This window comes from Bos grunniens, chromosome 8, assembly GCF_055505025.1.
Source record: "Bos grunniens cultivar Pamir isolate PY7600 chromosome 8, Bosgru_T2T1.0, whole genome shotgun sequence".
Classification (NCBI taxonomy): domain Eukaryota; kingdom Metazoa; phylum Chordata; class Mammalia; order Artiodactyla; family Bovidae; genus Bos; species Bos grunniens.
Window position 1 is genome coordinate 100,538,991 of NC_141172.1, and position 17,434 is coordinate 100,556,424.

At 42.5% G+C, this 17,434-nt stretch overlaps 1 protein-coding gene across 1 annotated transcript; it reads left to right on the forward strand.

Annotated features, from left to right (window-relative positions):
* Positions 1–1,627: 1,627 nt before the first annotated feature.
* On the forward strand, positions 1,628–16,441 carry ZNF483 (zinc finger protein 483). The gene is made up of 6 exons (XM_086315956.1): positions 1,628–1,904; positions 3,699–4,224; positions 4,684–4,772; positions 7,552–7,678; positions 8,050–8,145; positions 14,801–16,441. The coding sequence occupies exons 2-6, from the start codon at positions 3,837–3,839 to the stop codon at positions 16,366–16,368; spliced, it is 2,268 nt and encodes a 755-aa protein (XP_086172082.1). The 5' UTR covers positions 1,628–1,904; positions 3,699–3,836; the 3' UTR covers positions 16,369–16,441.
* Positions 16,442–17,434: the final 993 nt, after the last annotated feature.

Consider the following 17,434-nt stretch of genomic DNA (forward strand, 5'->3'; position numbering starts at 1 on the left):
GCAGTTCACTCCTTTTTGTTACTGAGTAGTATTTCATTATGTGAACATAAGACAATTTGTTCACTAGTTGCCACACATTTGAATAGTTTCCAGTTTGGGGCATATGCGTTAATAAAGCGGCCGTGAGCATTCGCACACAGCTCTTTTTGTGGGCATATGTTTTCATTTCTGGTGAGTAAATGCCTAGGACTTCGGTATGCTGGGTCAAAAGAGTCGGCACTAGTGAGCGACTGAAATGAATGAACTGATAGTAAGTCTATATTTAATTTTTTAAGTACGTGTGGTTAGGCAGGAGAGCTTTGTTTTTTTTTCTTTTCAGGCAACAGTCAGCACTCCCAGACAGGAAATCATGGCCTCTTCTGACTCTTGAATCCTTGGAGTCCCAGCTGAGCCAGGACCATAGGCACCTGGAAACAAGGTCTTGATATCCCTGAGGCAGCTCACAGCTGCAGGAGCTCAGAGATTCCCAGAATCCTAAGGAGACACCTTGAAGGCTGCCTCGGGAACCCAGAGGTGGAGACAAGCAGGCAGGACCGTGGCTTTTTAGTTTCTTTAATGTGGGGTGATTTTAGAGGAAGCAGAAAAATCTGACAGACTCACCCTTTCACACACACAAACTTCCTCCTCACTTCCATGTAAGATATGGCCTGGAAGCTGGGCAAGGGACTGTGAAAACAGGAAACTGTAGTGTACATAAAAGGTCATAGGGGAATACTAGGCAGCAGTGAAAATAAATGATTTTCATTGATTTGTAACCACAGGCAACAATAATGATAAATCTCAGAGACATAATGTAGATGAAAGGAGCTATATACAGAGTGCATGTGATGATTCTTGTTATCTAGGCTCTAGGTTCCAGGTATGGAAACACATAAAATTGCTCTACTCTGTTGTTCTCGTTGTTGTTCAGTTGCTCAGTCGTGTCCTGCTCTTTACTACCTGCTGGATCGCAACATGCCAGGCTTCCCTGTTCATAGAGTTCTCCCCACAAAATTACTGGAGTGGGTTGCCATTTCCTCCTCCAGGGGATCTTCCTGACCCAAGGCTTCATTGAGAACTTATGAAAGGGTGAGAACATGAGCCATCCAAGATATCTAGGCAGGTGGCAAGTCAGCCCTAAGTATCAGGCAGGTTGGAGGGAGAGGGATAGTGAGGCGGTTACTGTGACAACACACAAGTAGAGGAAGAGGTCAGGGAGTTTATCAGTGGCCAAATTCCATCAGCCTTGTAGGTCACTGTAAAAATTAGAATTTCTACCCTGGGTGAAATGGGAAACCTTTTCAGGGTTTTCAGGAGAGGAAGTTCATAAGCTGTTTTCATATATTAAGCATCTCTCTGGTTGCTATGTGAAGAGACAAAAGAAGAAAAGTGAAATCAAGACGCCATTGCAATAATCCAGGCGAGGCATGATGGGCGGTTTGGACAATCATGGTGGCAGGTGTAAAAGTAATCCATTTGATATTTGTTTAATTCAAGTTGCGGCATTATGACTTGTATTGAATGCGTTGCTAATATGCTTCTGCGGTGGGGGTTTTGCAGCCTGGATTTCAGGGAAAGGTAAGGAAGGAAGAGGGGAAGGATGCTTTGAGGTTACCAAGGAAACGGAACATCATAGATCTGAAAACCTGAGATGACTCTAGGCCTTTAGGCCTCTGGCGCAGCAATAATTCCGCAGCTGAGACCACCAGCACTTCCCAAAGACCATGCGCAACACGCCGGGGTGGGAGCCTATGGAAACCACAGACCTTTAGCAAAGCTGGACAAGCGCATCCCGGGAATCGTAGTTCTGCGCCAGTGCGCAGGCGCATTCAGCTCCCCGCCGCCTTGCGCGCGCAGCTCCTGCAGGACCAGTTTCTAGAAGCTCATTGCGGTGGCGTTGGTCCTGGCTGCGGGTCTTGACGCAGGTAGCGGTTGCCCCTGGCCCCTAGTGTGGGGGCCGAGGCCAGGTTGCCAGTTCCAAGGGCGTACCTGGGGCGGGGTGGGGGCCGAGGGCAGTCTCGCTGTGCACTTCCAAAATTGCAGCTTCTGCCGGAGATAAGTGCGCTCCTGGATGGAGCTTTCCTCCATCCCTTCCCTGAGCCCATGGTCTTGCAACTTCGCTACTTTGGTGTTTTGGGCGGGAAAAGTTATTGTGTGTGCGTGAGGGTAAGGGGGGCTGTACCGAGTATTGCGGAATGTTTAGCAGCATCCCCGGCTCCACTCATTAGGTACCAGTAGCATCCCTCCTCCCTAGTCGTGATAACCAAAACGTCTTCAGACGTTGCCGAACGCACCCCGTGGGGCAAATCCCCCCTCCTCCTCTTTTGAGAACTTCCTTCTGCCTGCGTCACATTTTCACGGAGCCTTTATTGTAAACTCCCTGGAGATCGGGACGAGTGTCTTAGCCACTGCAGAGTCCCAGGTGCCCAGAGCGGCTCTAGGTACGTGGTGGGCGCTTAATATTTGGCAGAGGAATAAATGACGTCATGCATAGTGTGTGCGGCACTCTGTGCCCCTCAGAGGTGGGTAATTAACTGCTATTGTAGCCGGAGGAGAGTGTCCTCACTTGTCGCAGTGTAGCCCATCTAAGACATCTAAGACTGTATTGTCATTTCTTGAGTGCTTTGTGAGGGTGGGGGTCCCGTCTGACCCGTTCGCGTCTGAATCCATAGTCCCTGGTTCCAGATGGTTGTTAATGGTTAGTTATTTATGAAGTGAGAATGCATGCAACACAGGGCAGACTGCGCAGAAGAGTACTTGGGGATCGGAGAAAGCCTCATACAAGAGGTGGCAGTGGAGTCGGGTTTTAAAGAATGAACAAGTTTGGTAGAGGAAAAAATGTCAGCATTCCAAGGGGAGGGAATGAATGACTCTAGTGCAAAGGCAGAAGCGGGTAGAGTTGCTGGAAATGGAGAGATACCTCTTTACGGCTGCAGTGTCCATTAGGGGCAGCTGCAGCGGAAGGTGAGGTCATACCGACAGGGTTTCAAGATCATCATGCGTGACTTTTGCGTTTGAATTTTGTGTTGAGACAGTTGGGGAATTACAAGACCATATTTTGCATATTAGAAGAAATCCTTAGGCTTCAGTGTAAGACTGAAATTGAAGGAGGCTGTCCTTAGGTAATTTCAGTAGGAGAGAATGGAGAGGTTCTTAGGAAATAAAGCCACCAGAACTTGGTTATTGATTGTGTGAGAAATTTGAGAGTCAAATATGAAATCAGGTTTCTGAGTTAAGCAACTGGTGGGAAACTGTGTGGCCATTCACCAAGAGAGGGCAGGAGTGGAGTCAGTTTGGAGCCTCTTGTAACAGTGAGCCTTTTCTGATACGTTTTGCTGATGAGGAGTATCTGAAGAAACTATTTTCTTGGAGGGTACATGCCTTTATTTACTCTCAAGTAACTTCTCAGCTTTTCACTTACAGAGAAAATCATTCTTTTAGTATAGTAGTTGGGTAGGGCAGTTCTACGCCTCTGAGAATGTGTGTGTCTATCTATGAAAGTGAAGTCGCTCAGTCGTGTCCGACTCTTAGCGACCTCATGGACTGCAGCCTACCAGGCTCCTCCGTCCATGGGATTTTCCAGGCAAGAGTACTGGTTGCCATGGCAACCCACTACAGTGTGTGTATCTATAACAGAACCAAATCAAGAACAATGTTTTTTAGGATTCACAATTTGTTTCACTTAATTTATCTCTTATGTTTCTTGATGGTTTCTGCAGGACCATAAAGTGGATCCTTGGAACACTTGGTATTTTGCCGGAGAGTGCCTGTTGGTGGACTGTGCTGACATTCAGAGTCTAAAGGAGACTGGATTTCTGTTGGTGGTACATACTGCAAGCAGGAGTAGCCTAAACAAGATGACAGCTGTCTCCCCAGATCCTCACACTCTGGTCTCAAGTGAACAGAGCAAAGTCCTTAGGATGGAGACTCCTGGGAATCCAGAATCTCTCATGAGAAGAGACACTGCTGACCCAGAGTCTTTCAGACAGAGGTTCAGGTGGTTTTGTTACTCTGAAGAGGCTGGACCCAGAAAAACTCTGAATCAGCTATGGGAGCTTTGCGTTCAGTGGCTGAGACCAGACATCCACACGAAAGACCAGATTCTAGAGCTTTTGGTGTTTGAGCAGTTCCTGACCATCTTGCCTGGGGAGATCAGGATTTGGGTCAAATCACAGCATCCTAAGAGTAGTGAGGAAGTGGTGACCCTAGTAGAGGATTTGACCCAAGTGCTTGAAGAAAAGAAAGGTGAGATTAATAGGTGAAGGGGGGAAGTGGGGGAGATCATCTCAAGATATGACAGTAAACTCCCCAAAAGAATGTTTTCATTCAACAAGTGACTTTTGTGCAAAATGAAAGAAGCAAATTACTATATGATATTACACATATGCTGTTCCACCTTAATACATCTCATAAATATTTTAAAGATTATTATAAAAAGTAAATACATTAAAGTAGTAGGTATATGGAATGAAGGAAATCAGATTTTGTGAGCCTAGGAATTGAAAGAATATTTTAGAGGGTAATAGGGGAAAGCTTGGGTTTCAGTACGAAACTGTATGTGTGGCTGTCTTCTGTGTTTTAAGAGTGTAGGAAAAACTTTTTCTTTGTTTAATCTGATTTTTTTCTCCAGAGTGACATATATAATAATTTTTAGTCTGAGGAGCCCATTTGAAAGGCTGCATTGTTTTTTTTCCCCCTTCCTAGAACCAATCTCTCAAGATTCTGTTATTTCCCAAGAGGAGAACCCTGAAGAAGATAAAACAGTTTCTGTTCTTCCAAATACTGAGTCCCAGGTAAGCTTCCTTTCACTGGTTTTCATTCTTTTTTTTTTTAAACCATAAATTTTCATTCTTAAGTTAATTTTTAAATTGAGGTCTAGTTGACACCCAGCATTGTGTTAGTTTCAGGTATATAATGTAATGGTTTGATATTTGTGTATATTGTGAAATGACAACCACAGTAAGTCTACTTAATATTATCTTACCATATATGGCTACAGACCTTTCATTTTTAAGTACATGCTCACTGAGCTCCTCCTGGGTGTTATAAACACACTAGACTAATTAAGACCATCTCCTTTTCCTCTCAGTCTTCACATTCTTAGGGCTCATTCTTCAAATGCTATTTTACTTCAGTTATCAGAATTGGTCACAAGTCTGACTCTAATAAGCTCAAAATTATTTACTAAAATCCAGAAATTATTCTTCATAAGATTGGTCAGGTGGAAATAGAATTATATTTCCTGAACATGACAAAAAAAAAAAAAACATCTGGATAGTGTTGCAAAATAAAAAGCAGTCCTCACAATACCATTAAAAAGATGAGGTGGTCTCATCTTACTGTATTAATGAATATTTTCTGAAATTTTAGCCAGTCCAGTGTGATAAGAAACACGTGAGGTAAGTATAGATATGAAAGAAGATGTATATTATTTACAGATAATGTAGTCTTTTTGGAAAACCTCAGAGAATCAACTGAACATGTACTGAAATTCATTTAGTGGCTGAGAAAAGCAGCTGATTACAAATCAGTGTTTTCTATATACCAAGAATTTTCAGGAAAAAAAATTCTTATTCGCAGTGGTAAATAATAGTGCTCTCGTAGCCTGGTAATAGCTCTGATTACCAGGTAATGGCTCTGAGTGGACAGGTATCAGGGACATATCTCCCTGATGTAGATCTACTTCCTTGTCTCTGGAACCTGAGAATGTTACTTTACCTGGAGGGGAGGTCTTTGCAGATGTGATAAAATGAGGATTTGAAATGAGGACATTATTCTGGATTGTATGGGTGTGCTCTCAGTGGCATTACAGTGTACTTAGAGTTTGAACACAGGAACAGGAGAAAGCGATGTGAAGATCGGAATGATAAAGCTGCAAACCAAGGAACACCATGGAATGCTGGCAACTAAGGAACCTGGAAGAAGCAAGGAATGGATTCTCCCTCAGAGGGACCAGTTCCACCAACATCTGGAGTTCAGACTTCTGGTCTCCAGAATTTGGGGAAATAAATTTCTGTTTTCTTAAGCCACCAGAGTTATGGTAATTTGTTACAGCAGCCACAGGAAAGCTACTCCAAGTGCTAATAGCCACTCTGCTGTATCGCCTCTCAAAATGTCTTGCTATAGAGGATGCTATGAAAAGTGTATTGTAATGATTAATTGTGCTTGTTTATAATTTAGAGTAATTGTAAGTGTATGTTATTGAACACAGATCCTTGTTTGATTGTGATAGAAAGTAATTGCTACTTAGAATTGAGAGGGTAACAGGCAGGAAGGCCAGGGGTCTCCAAATGGAGGAAATAGGATGCAAGGGTCAGACTTTTTCTCTCTCTTAAGCGGCAGGAGGAAACAAACTAGCAATATTTTTTTCCTTCTCTATACAAATTTAAAAGGAGGTTTCTCTTAAAATACTGTGTTGCCATAATGACACCTGGTTTCACCTGAAGTTAACTATTTTCAAACCTTGAGTTAACCAATGCATTTTTCTTATGGAAATGTTTGACTTAAGCGATGTCAATGTACTATGCATTTACCCCAGACTCTGTCTTCAAGTCGGTTCTGCCTAATGGCTCAGAACCTACTTGACAAACCAGTATGTTATACTCAGATATTGTTCCCCTGATCTATGTAAACGAAACTATTTGTATGGTGATCTACCCTTCTGTAAGATTCAAGTCAATCATTTTATGGCCCGAGATGAATCATCTGGTGCCAAGATTATCCCAAAATGCATCTTATGGATAAGGGGCCTGGTGCCATTCTGAGTTTTAAGACATTCCTTTCTTTCATTAACAGACTGCTAGCATTGGAGAAGGAAATGGCAACCCACTCCAGTGTTCTTGCCTGGAGAATCCCAGGGACAGAGGAGCCTGGTCGGAGGCCGTCTATGGGGTTGCATAGAGTCGGACACAACTGAAGTGACTTAGCAGCAGCAGCAGCAGTGACTATATAACATCCAGCTGAAGACTAGCAGGGGGTACTCTTTCTGCCCCCTTCTGATGCCTATGTCAGAAGCTTTCTCTGTCTCCTTTATACTTTAATAAAACTTTATTACAGAAAAGCTCTGAGCAATCAAGCCTTGTCTCTGGCCCCAGATTGAATTCTTCTCCAGAGGCCAAGAATCCCGGCGTCTTTTCGTTCAGCAACAACTTTTCAGAATCAACTGGAAATTATAATTTGGAATGTAGTCAGTGATGTTACTCTTCCATGTTTAATTTAAAGTTTATAGAACTTACATTGATTCTGCAGATTTTGGGATTGGGAAATGTAATTTGTATTCTTCATTTAATATATTCTGTTAATCCTAGAAATCAGCATGTTAGGGCAAATTTGATCAATGTTAGTCATTCCAGAGAATCCTTGTATAGCATTTCACACCAAGGACTGAATGGAAAAGGAGGGGATTGTATCATAATCTTGTTCTATTTCACTTGTTATGGTTGTATAATATCTACCTTGTAGTTTGCTTGCAAATTCTTAAGACTTGAAAACCATCACATCTATTACTTTTCTGAATTCTTAGGATCTGTTTGGGAGTAACACAATGCACACAGGCTGTCTTTGGTGTTCTAGGAATCCATGACACTCAAAGATGTGGCTGTCACCTTTTCCAGAGGAGAGTGGAGGAAACTGGAGCCTTCACAGAAGGAGATATATAAGGAAGTGCTGCTGGAGAACTATAGGAACCTAGAACTTCTGGGTAAAGACATCTTCTCTTCATGATTTAGTGTCTAAACTGAGTATCTTTTTGTCCATAACATTGGAAGATAAGTGCTATTAAAGGTTTTGGCTGAATTTACAGGAATCATATGCCTAAACCTTAAAATGGGTCCTAAAAATGTACTTTTATATAGAGTTTTCTTTAAAAAAAGTATCTTTGCTCCATTGAACTGAAACTGTTGAGCATCATTTTGCTGTCATCAAGGCCATACCTTTCCCAATTTTCTCCTCAAATTCCAGTACTGAAGTTCACTTTTGACAACTTCTTCTCTTCCCTGAAGAACTAAAGGCTATGAATGTTGGAATGTCTTTGTTCTAGACAAAAAGACATTTTCTATTTTCTCTGAACAGGCTTTCCAGTTTCCAAGTTAGATTTGGTTTCCCAGCTGAAGTGGGCTGGACTACCACGGCTGCTGCAAAAAGAAGTCTCCAAAGGCTGTAGACCAGGTGAGTTGGTGAAAAGTAGAGAAGGACATTGAAACAGTTGCCAACCAAGTCATTTGAAAGAGGTTGTGAAATGTTGGGTGGGCTAGGTGCTAACATAGATGATGAAAATTTCTGCCTTGCCTTCCTAGAATATTCATTTTGATAGGAGAGACACTCAGTTTGGGTCCTCTGAGAAGGATGCCAAGATTGGCCCCATCAGAGACTTACTGGGGGGAAATAATTCCAGGCATTGGAGGAGGCTGGGGTTGCTATGAAGGTGCTACAGGTCTGATACCTGTGACAGGAGAGGGAAGGAAGGAAGGCTGAGTAGGAAAAGTCTTAGATTGAAGTGCAGGTTGAGAAGATTTTAGTAAAGCCAAAAATGAACCTCCCTGCCAAAGTCATCTAGCAGAGTCTTATGCCTCGCAGAAATGGGCCCAAGTGTAATTGCCATTCTTGTCATTGACTGGGAGCACCTCTATTGAAGTGGCCTTGGTGTGATGCTGTGTTGGAGTCAATGAGCATCAACAGGGGCTGTCAAGAAAGTGCCCCAGAGGAGATTTGAAGGGCAAGTTTCCATGGATGCTATAGATACAGAAATCAGGACAAAATGTGTTATTAATGGGATGTACACTATAATGATGGCATGTATAAGGAGCAATGGGAAAATATAGGAGCAAGGGCATAATTAACAATTGAATCTTGAAGAATAAGTAGGAATTCATCCAGTGGACAGCATGTTTAGTATAATTCAGTTTTGTTAAAAGAAGAAGAAAACGTACATATATATGTATGTCTAAATGTATAGATATGGGTTTTTACTGTTAATATTTGGAGAGCATTCATGTTAATACTTGGAGAAGGCAATGGCACCCCACTCCAGTACTCTTGCCTGGAAAATCCCATGGACAGAGGAGCCTGGTGGGCTGCAGTCCATGGGGTCGCTAAGAGTTGGACACAACTGAGTGACTTCACTTTCACTTTTCACTATCATACATTGGAGAAGGAAATGGCAACCCACTCCAGTATTCTTGCCTGGAGAATCCCAGGGACGGGGGAGTCTGGTGGACTGCCGTCTATGGGGTCGCTCAGAGTTGGACACGACTGAAGCGACTTAGCAGCAGCAGCAGCATGTTAATACTGGTTATCTTTGAGGAATTACATTTTTTCTTTATTCTTCTCTTTCTTAAACTTTAATAATAAATCTTAACTAGATTTTTAAAAATTATAATAAATGATTATTTATACATCAGTTGGGCTTCCCTAGTGGCTCAGACAGTAAAGAATCTACACCTACAATGCAGGGGACCCAGGTATGATCCCAGCATCAGGAAGATCCCCTCGAGGAGGGAATCTACCCACTCCAGCATTTTTGCCTGGAGAATTCCATGGACAAATAAGCTTGGTGGGCCACAGTCCGTGGGGTCTCAAAGAGCAGGACACAAACGAGTGACTAACGCTTACACTTTCACTATGTATCAATACTTTAGTTTAAGAAAAAACAATAATTTGCTTTGCTTTTTGTTGTTCAGTTGCTCATTCCTGTCCGATTCTGCTACCCCGCGGACTGCAGCATGCCAAACTTCCCTGTCCTTCACCATCTCCTGGAGCTTGCTCAGACTCATCTTTTGTGTCAGTGATGTCATCCAACCATCTCATCCTCTGTCCTCCCCTTTTCCTCTTGCCTTTAATCTTCCCCAGCATCAGGGTCTTTTCCAATGAGTTGGCTCTGTGCATCAGGTGGCCAAAGTATTGGAGCTTCAGCATCAGTCCTTCCAATGAATATTTAGGGTTTATTTCCTTTTGGATTGATTGGTTTTATCTCCTTGCAGTCCAAGGGACTCTCAAGAACCTTCTTCAACACTTTTCTCTAGTCCATCTTCCTTTTTTTTTTTTATTTGCCATGAGCTTTAATTTTGGATCTAACTGGCACCCCTTCTTCAGTTACAATGAAAGTGAAAGTTGCTCAGTCATGTCCAACTCTCCGAGGCCATGGACTGTATATCCATGGAATTCTCCAGGCCATAATACTGGAGTGGATAACCTTTCTCTTCTCCAGGGTGTCTTTCCAGCCCAGGGATGGAACCCAGGTCTCCCACATTGCAGGTGGATTCTTTTATCAGCTGAGCCACAGGGAGGCCCAAGAATACTGGAGTGTGTAGCCTATCCTTTCTCCAGCAGATCTTCCCGACCCAGGAATAGAACTGGGGTCTCCTGCACTGCAGGCAGATTCTTTACCAACTCAGCTATCAGAGAAGCCCCCCTTCTTCAGTTAAATTGCCAGTAAAGAAGGTCGGGAAAACAGCTTTAGAATTTGGGTTGGGAGAGACATATGCATGGAGAAACTGGGATAGTGGAGGGAGGTTCAGGGCTGAACCCCTCAGGAGTAACTGCCTGGCCCTCACAGGAAGATGATGAAGACTTAGATGTCATCCCTAGAAGCCATCTTGTTGTTGGGGAGATGCCAACCACAGTCCCGGGTGCGGGGGGTGCCCTGGGCCTCCAGGACCAGACCTTGGGCCAGAGCCGTGTACCTGCTGGGCTCATTGGGCTCATAGACTGACAGTACCCTCTCCACAATTAGCCCTTCGTTTAAGTCAACCTCTTGGCTGTTTACAGTGTGATTACATGAATAAAGGAAAGCAGTTGTCTTCTTATGTTTAAGTAACATCTGGGAGAGTAGTTTTGAAAATGGAATCTAAAACTGTTCTGAGAAAAATTTAGCAGCATTGGTATAAATACATGCCTCTCCCCCCAAGCTGCTTATGTAAAAGAAGTATCATTTAGATGTGTAATTTATTTCAGTTCAGTTCAGTCGCTCAGTTGTGTCTCTTTGCAACCCCATGAACCACAGCTTGCCAGGCCTCCCTGTCCATCACCAACTCCCAGAGTTTACTCAAACTAATGTCCACTGAGTCGGTGATACCATCCAACCATCTCATCCTCTGTTGTCCCCTTCTCCTCCTGCTCTCAATCTTTTCTCAGCATTAGCTCTCATCTTTTCCAGTGAGTCAGCCCTTCGCATCAGGTGGCCAAAGTATTGGAGTTTCAGCTTCAGCATCAGTCCTTCCAGTGAACACTCAGGACTGATTTCCTTTAGGATGGATTGGTTGGATCTCCTTGCATTCCAAGGGACTCTCAAGAGTCTTCTCCAACACCACAGTTCAAAAGCATCAGTTCTTTGGCACTCAGCTTTCTTTATAGTCCAACTCTCACATCCATACATGACTACTGGAAAAACCACAGCCTTGACTAGATAGACTTTTGTTGACAAAGTAATGTCTTTGCTTTTTAATATGCTGTCTAGGTTGGTCATAACTTTCTCTTCTAAGGAGTAAGTGTCTTTTAATTTCGTGGCTGCAGTCACCGTCTGCAGTGATTTTGGAGCCCCCCAAAAAAAAAGTCAACCACTGTTTCCACTGTTTCCCCATCTATTTGCCATGATGTGATGGGACCGGATGAAAAGTCATTTATAACTTACTGGAGGAAAAGTTTTTGACAGACAAAGCCATAATCAATAGCCATGATTTATAAAAAGGTCATGCAGATCAGTAAGGAACCCTGAGTCTGTTAGAAAAATAAGCAAAGAACTTCAACAGATAGCTGACCAGAGTAACTGACCGAAAGTTTAAATAGCTATGAACATGAAAAAAATGTTCCAAGTCACTTGTTAGCAATGTAAATTACATTTAAAGAATAACACTATTTATTATGAATCAAATTTGCAAAGGTTTAGAGAAAAAGCATTTGACCAGAGATGAGTAATCAAGTACTTTTAATCATGTATTGTCTGGTGATATAACTTTTCTACCCTTTGGTTCAGTCACTTTTATGACTCACTTCTGAGGAAATATTAATCATTTGATAAACATTCCATACAGAAATAATTAGTAACATTGATACGATGGATTATTATATAACTCATAAAAATTGTCTTTATGAAGAATTAACCAATGAGATGGGAAAGAATTATGAAAAAAGTAACTACATATTATATATGTAGATTTTCTATCCTAAAATATGTAGAAAATTTCTAGAAAAAAATCAGAATTTTTAATAATGGCTAACTTCCAGGTTATAGGATTTTGTATTTTATCTTCTTTTATTTTTTTTTGAAAAGCACTCGCTAGCACTTGATGAACCTCCATCCATGTAGCGTCGAGCTACCAGGACAACACCCTTAGTCTTCTCCTCAGCTCTTCTGCTAAAGAATTTGGCCTTTAGTGTGATAGGCTGCTTTGGGAGCTTTCTCTTCCCAGAACTCAATATAGTAGCCCCAGTGTACCACATCATGTGAAGAGCAACTCCAATTTTTTTGACAGCATTTACCATATCAACTCACTCACTGAGGTCCATAGTTTATCCAGGCTGACATTTGGGCAAAAGCTCTGGTTCCTTGCTAAGTGGTAATGCCTCATACCAACTTGCCCAAAATTAGTGTAGTGTAATATTTGTCCTTTAGTTGTGTCTGACTCTTTGCTACCCCTGTGGACTGTAGCCCACCAGGCTTCTCTGTCCATGGAATTCTCCAGGCAAGAATACTGAAGTGGGTAGCCATTTCCTTCTCCAGGTGGTCTTCCCAACCCAGGGATCAAACCTGGGTCTCCCACATTGCAGGCAGAGTCTTTACTGTCTGAGCCACCAGGAAAGCCCAATGTTACCTGGGTGGTATTTGTCAAAATTGGTCCTGTGGTGACGCATGCCACCAGTGTTACCCTGATCTCCAGGAGGTTTCCAGTGTCTGCTGTGCCCGTGGCTCATGTGGCCCTTAAGTTTCCAGATCTTCCTTAGTCTGGATGGTGTGTCAGCAACTGACACCATAGAGGGAAGGCCCCATGAAGTCTTCAGAGCTGCCCAGCATTTTGTATTTTATAGTTGACTGGTTAAAAGTCAATCTTACGAAAGTGAAACTGTAAGCTCATGATTAAGAGCCAAGATGAAAGAAAAAATAAAAAAGAGCCAAGATGAATGATAAATAAAAGAATTAATAAAGGAATTCAAGGTTCAGACCTTATTTTCTTGGGCTCCAAAACCATTGCAGATGGTGACTGCAGCCATGAAATTAAAAGATGCTTGCTCCTTGAAAGAAAAGCTATGACAGCATATTAAAAAGCAGAGACATGACATTACTGACAAAGGTCTGTATAGTCAAAGCTTTGGTTTGTCCAGTAGTCATATATGGATGTGAGAGTTGGGCCATAAAGCTGAGCACTGAAGAATTGATGCTTTTGAACTGTGGTGTTGGAGAACACTCTTGAGAGTCCCTTGGACAGCAAGGAGATCCAACCAGTCCATCCTAAAGGAAATCAGTCCTGAATGCTCATTGAAAGGGCTGATGCTGAAGCTGAAACTCCAGTACTTTGGCCACCTGATGCGAAGAACTGACTCATTTGAAAAGATGCTAATTCTGGGAAAGATTGAAGACAGGAGGAGAAGGGGACAACAGAGGATGAACTGGTTAGATGGCATCACCAACTCCGTGGACATGAGTTGGAGCAAGCTTTGGGAGTTGGTGATGGACAGGGAAGCCTTTTGTGCTGCAGTCCAGGGGTCACAAAGAGTCAGATTAAACTGAGCAACTGAACTGAACTGAAGATTCAGAGAGGAGCACACACCTTGAGAATATGGTGTTAGAGACTCTGGGACTTGAACCCTAGGCCTTACCAGAGTTTTATATTCGTGATAGTGAAGGTGCACCAGGGTCGAATTCTAGGCAGTCTGAAGCATTAAGACTGAGAAAAACAGGACTGAAAATGCAGTCCTGTCATGGACAATAAATAGATGCCTGGTTAGAGTATCTGCAAGGTTGGTAGGGGGCTGGTGGCTCAGTGGTAAAGAATCCATCTGCCAGTTCAGGAGATGCAGGTTTGGTTCCTGGATTGAGAAGATTCCCTGGAGAAGGAAATGGAAACCGACTTCGTTATTCTTGCCTGGAAAATCCCATGGACAGAGGAGCACAGTCCATGGGGTGCAAAAGAGTTAGACACAACTTAGGAACTAAACAACAAGGTTGGTAGGGCCAGATGGGTGGTAACCTTTGAAAGTCTAACATAGGTGGTGTTGCATGTTTGTGATGTGATTAACATTGTCTATAAACTTAGTGGTATTAGGCTGCTTTGAGGAGAGGCAGTGTGGTATATGGATCAAAAGAGTGGGCTTTGATGTCAGACTGGGTGGCTCTAGCACTTACATGTGACCTTGGATAGGCTAATTATATTCACTCTGTGTGATTAGTTGTCATATCTATAAACCAGGGATGATGACAGGTCCTCCTTCATAGGGTTATTGTGAAAATTAAGTGACATTCAAGTAAATTGCTTGGTATGGGACCTGGCCTTTTGTAATTATTCAATAAACACTTGCACTGTCATATTTCTATTTGGAAAGAGAATAAATTGATGTAAGGAGAGTAAGTTTGAACCTATCACAGAAATTTGAAACAAGGGTGAGAACTTGTATTTCTAACTATAAAGCACAAACCTATCATCTTCCTCAGTATTTTTCCTAAACTCTCAGTTCCCCCAGTTTCCCCATGTCACTTTTCCCTTCCCTGCTTTATGAGACTCTGAAAATTTTCCAGGCCCGGTTTCTTAAAGTTACTGTTGTCTCTGTTCCTAGTCCCAAATGCAGCAGCTTTCTTCATTGCATATAGGAAATACTCTGTTATTTCTTTCAGAGTGTGAACTTGGTGGTGGATTGAAAGAATCTGGCGGAAGTCAAGATGTTCTTATGGAAGAATCGACTTTAGATAAAATAATAGAAAGGTATCTAATGAGTGGTGATTGTGACTCTATGGGAGAATCCTGGAAACGTTATGGCAGATTCGAGGATGGTTGTAGCAATAGGGAACATTCACAAGGACAAATCACACAGAAGAAAACTCATGGGAGAGGCAGTAAGGGTGAGGAGTTTGACCCAGAAAGGAGTCCCTTTGGAAGTAGCTTCAAACCACCTTCAGATCTAATTAAACATCTGAGAGTCTATTTAAGGAAGAAATCTCGGAGGTACAATGAAGGCAAGAAACCCTTTAGTTTTCATTCAGACCTTGTTCCGAACCGCAAAGAACACAGTGGTGAAAAGCCAAGGAAAGGTAACGAAGGCAGGAAGGTCTTAAGTCACTCTTCCTCTCGGACTGAACATCAGAAACATCAGAAAAGCCGTGGTGGGGAGAAGTCTCAGAAATGTAGTAACTGTGGAGTAGCCTTTACTCGAAGCTCATCCCTCAGTAAGAAAAACTCCTCTACATGTGAAAAATGTTGGAAAGGTTTAGGTCAAGGTACATCCATAGATAAAGACGAGGGAACTGAGACTGGAGAAGGAACACATAAATGCAGCAAATGTGGAAAAGCCTTTGGCTATAGTGCCTCACTGACCAAGCATAGGAGAATTCACACTGGGGAGAAACCCTACCTGTGCAATGACTGTGGGAAAGCCTTCAGTGACAGCTCATCTCTCACGCCACACCACCGAACTCACAGTGGAGAGAAGCCCTTCAAGTGTGATGACTGTGGGAAATCTTTCACCCTAAGCGCCCACCTCATTAAACATCAGAGAGTTCACACTGGTGAAAAACCCTATAAATGTAAAGACTGTGGGAGGCCCTTCAGTGACAGTTCATCTCTTATTCAGCATCAGCGAATTCACACTGGAGAAAAACCCTACACATGTAACAACTGTGGAAAATCCTTCAGTCACAGCTCATCCCTTTCCAAACATCAGAGAATTCATACCGGAGAGAAACCCTATAAATGTGGTGAGTGTGGGAAAGCCTTCAGACAGAATTCTTGCCTTACCCGACATCAGAGGATTCACACTGGAGAAAAACCATATTTGTGTAATGATTGTGGGATGACTTTTAGCCATTTTACATCTGTAATTTATCATCAGAGACTTCATTCAGGAGAAAAACCCTACAAGTGTACCCAGTGTGAGAAAGCCTTCCCTACCCATTCACTCCTCAGCCGTCATCAGAGAATTCATACGGGTGTCAAGCCTTATAAATGTAAGGACTGTGGAAAATCCTTCAGTCAGAGTTCATCTCTCAACGAACATCATCGGATTCATACTGGAGAGAAACCCTATGAATGTAACTACTGTGGGGCAACCTTTAGCCGGAGCTCAATCCTTGTAGAACACCTGAAAATTCATACTGGAAGGAGGGAGTATGAATGCAATGAGTGCGAGAAGACGTTCAAAAGTAATTCTGGCCTAATCAGGCATCGGGGATTTCACTCTTCAGAATAATTCTTGGAAATATAGTAAGGTGCAGGGTGTGGGTTTACACAGTTCTCCCTCATTAAAAACAAGGTGTAAACTATCACTGCATTGATTAGTAGGAAGTTTAGTCACAGTGGTCCCTTATTAAAAACCTGGGGTGTATACTGCCACAGCATTGATTAGTAGCTGCAGCTTTGGTGGGTTGGCAGCTAGGAAAAGTATTGTTTTGTCATTTACCCTTCTTTGCAAGGATGTCAACTTTTGGTAGGGAGTGATGAAGGGTTGGTAAAGTCTGTGGAAAGAAGAGAAACTAGCATGTGAAATAATCCTAAAAGGCCAAATGTGAATATAAAAATCAGGGGAGGGGTGCAGGGGACCCACCTTACTAACCTGTTTTTTTCAGACTTCTTTCTCTCCTAGCTTCCCCTTCTACTGCCATGCAGTGTTACAGAAGGAGGACCTGACTGCAGTCAGGTAACTTGAGTTCTGTCCCAGTTTGCCAACTAACTCACTGTATAACCCTGGACAAATCATTTGACCTTTCTGAATTTTCGTTTCTTTACTGGTAAAATGAAGGAGTGGGACTAATGATTTCTGTGGTTTCTTTCACTCTCTCCCTCCCTCTCTCCCTTCTTTTTCTACCTCTGATAACCTCTGAAGCTGTGGTAATAAGTTAAAACTTTTTTTTAAGTTAAAACATTTTTGATTCATTGGCATTTCAAGTTTCTCTAGTGTAATAGAAAATAACTCATTTAAACTACTGAACTTCTGGTATAGTGAGAATGCAGTATGCTTTTAAAATATTTGATGCTGGAACTGCTCCAAAGCTATGCATAGAATCAAGTCAGTAGAGGTCAAACAAGTTTGCCATCAGGGAATGTCTTGGTTGGACAAAGCACCCCAACCCCTGTGTTTGCTCTGGACGTTGGCCATGGGGACTGGGAAATTAAATGGCATATTCCAGGCTGTCTCAGCCATGAGAGTGTAACTGTCCTAGGAAAACAGACAAAGGACTGGTTGGGGGGGGGTGTTGGGAAACGGGTACTGAAAACAGCTATTTTGGATGGATTGTCTTTTGCAAGATAGAGTTCTA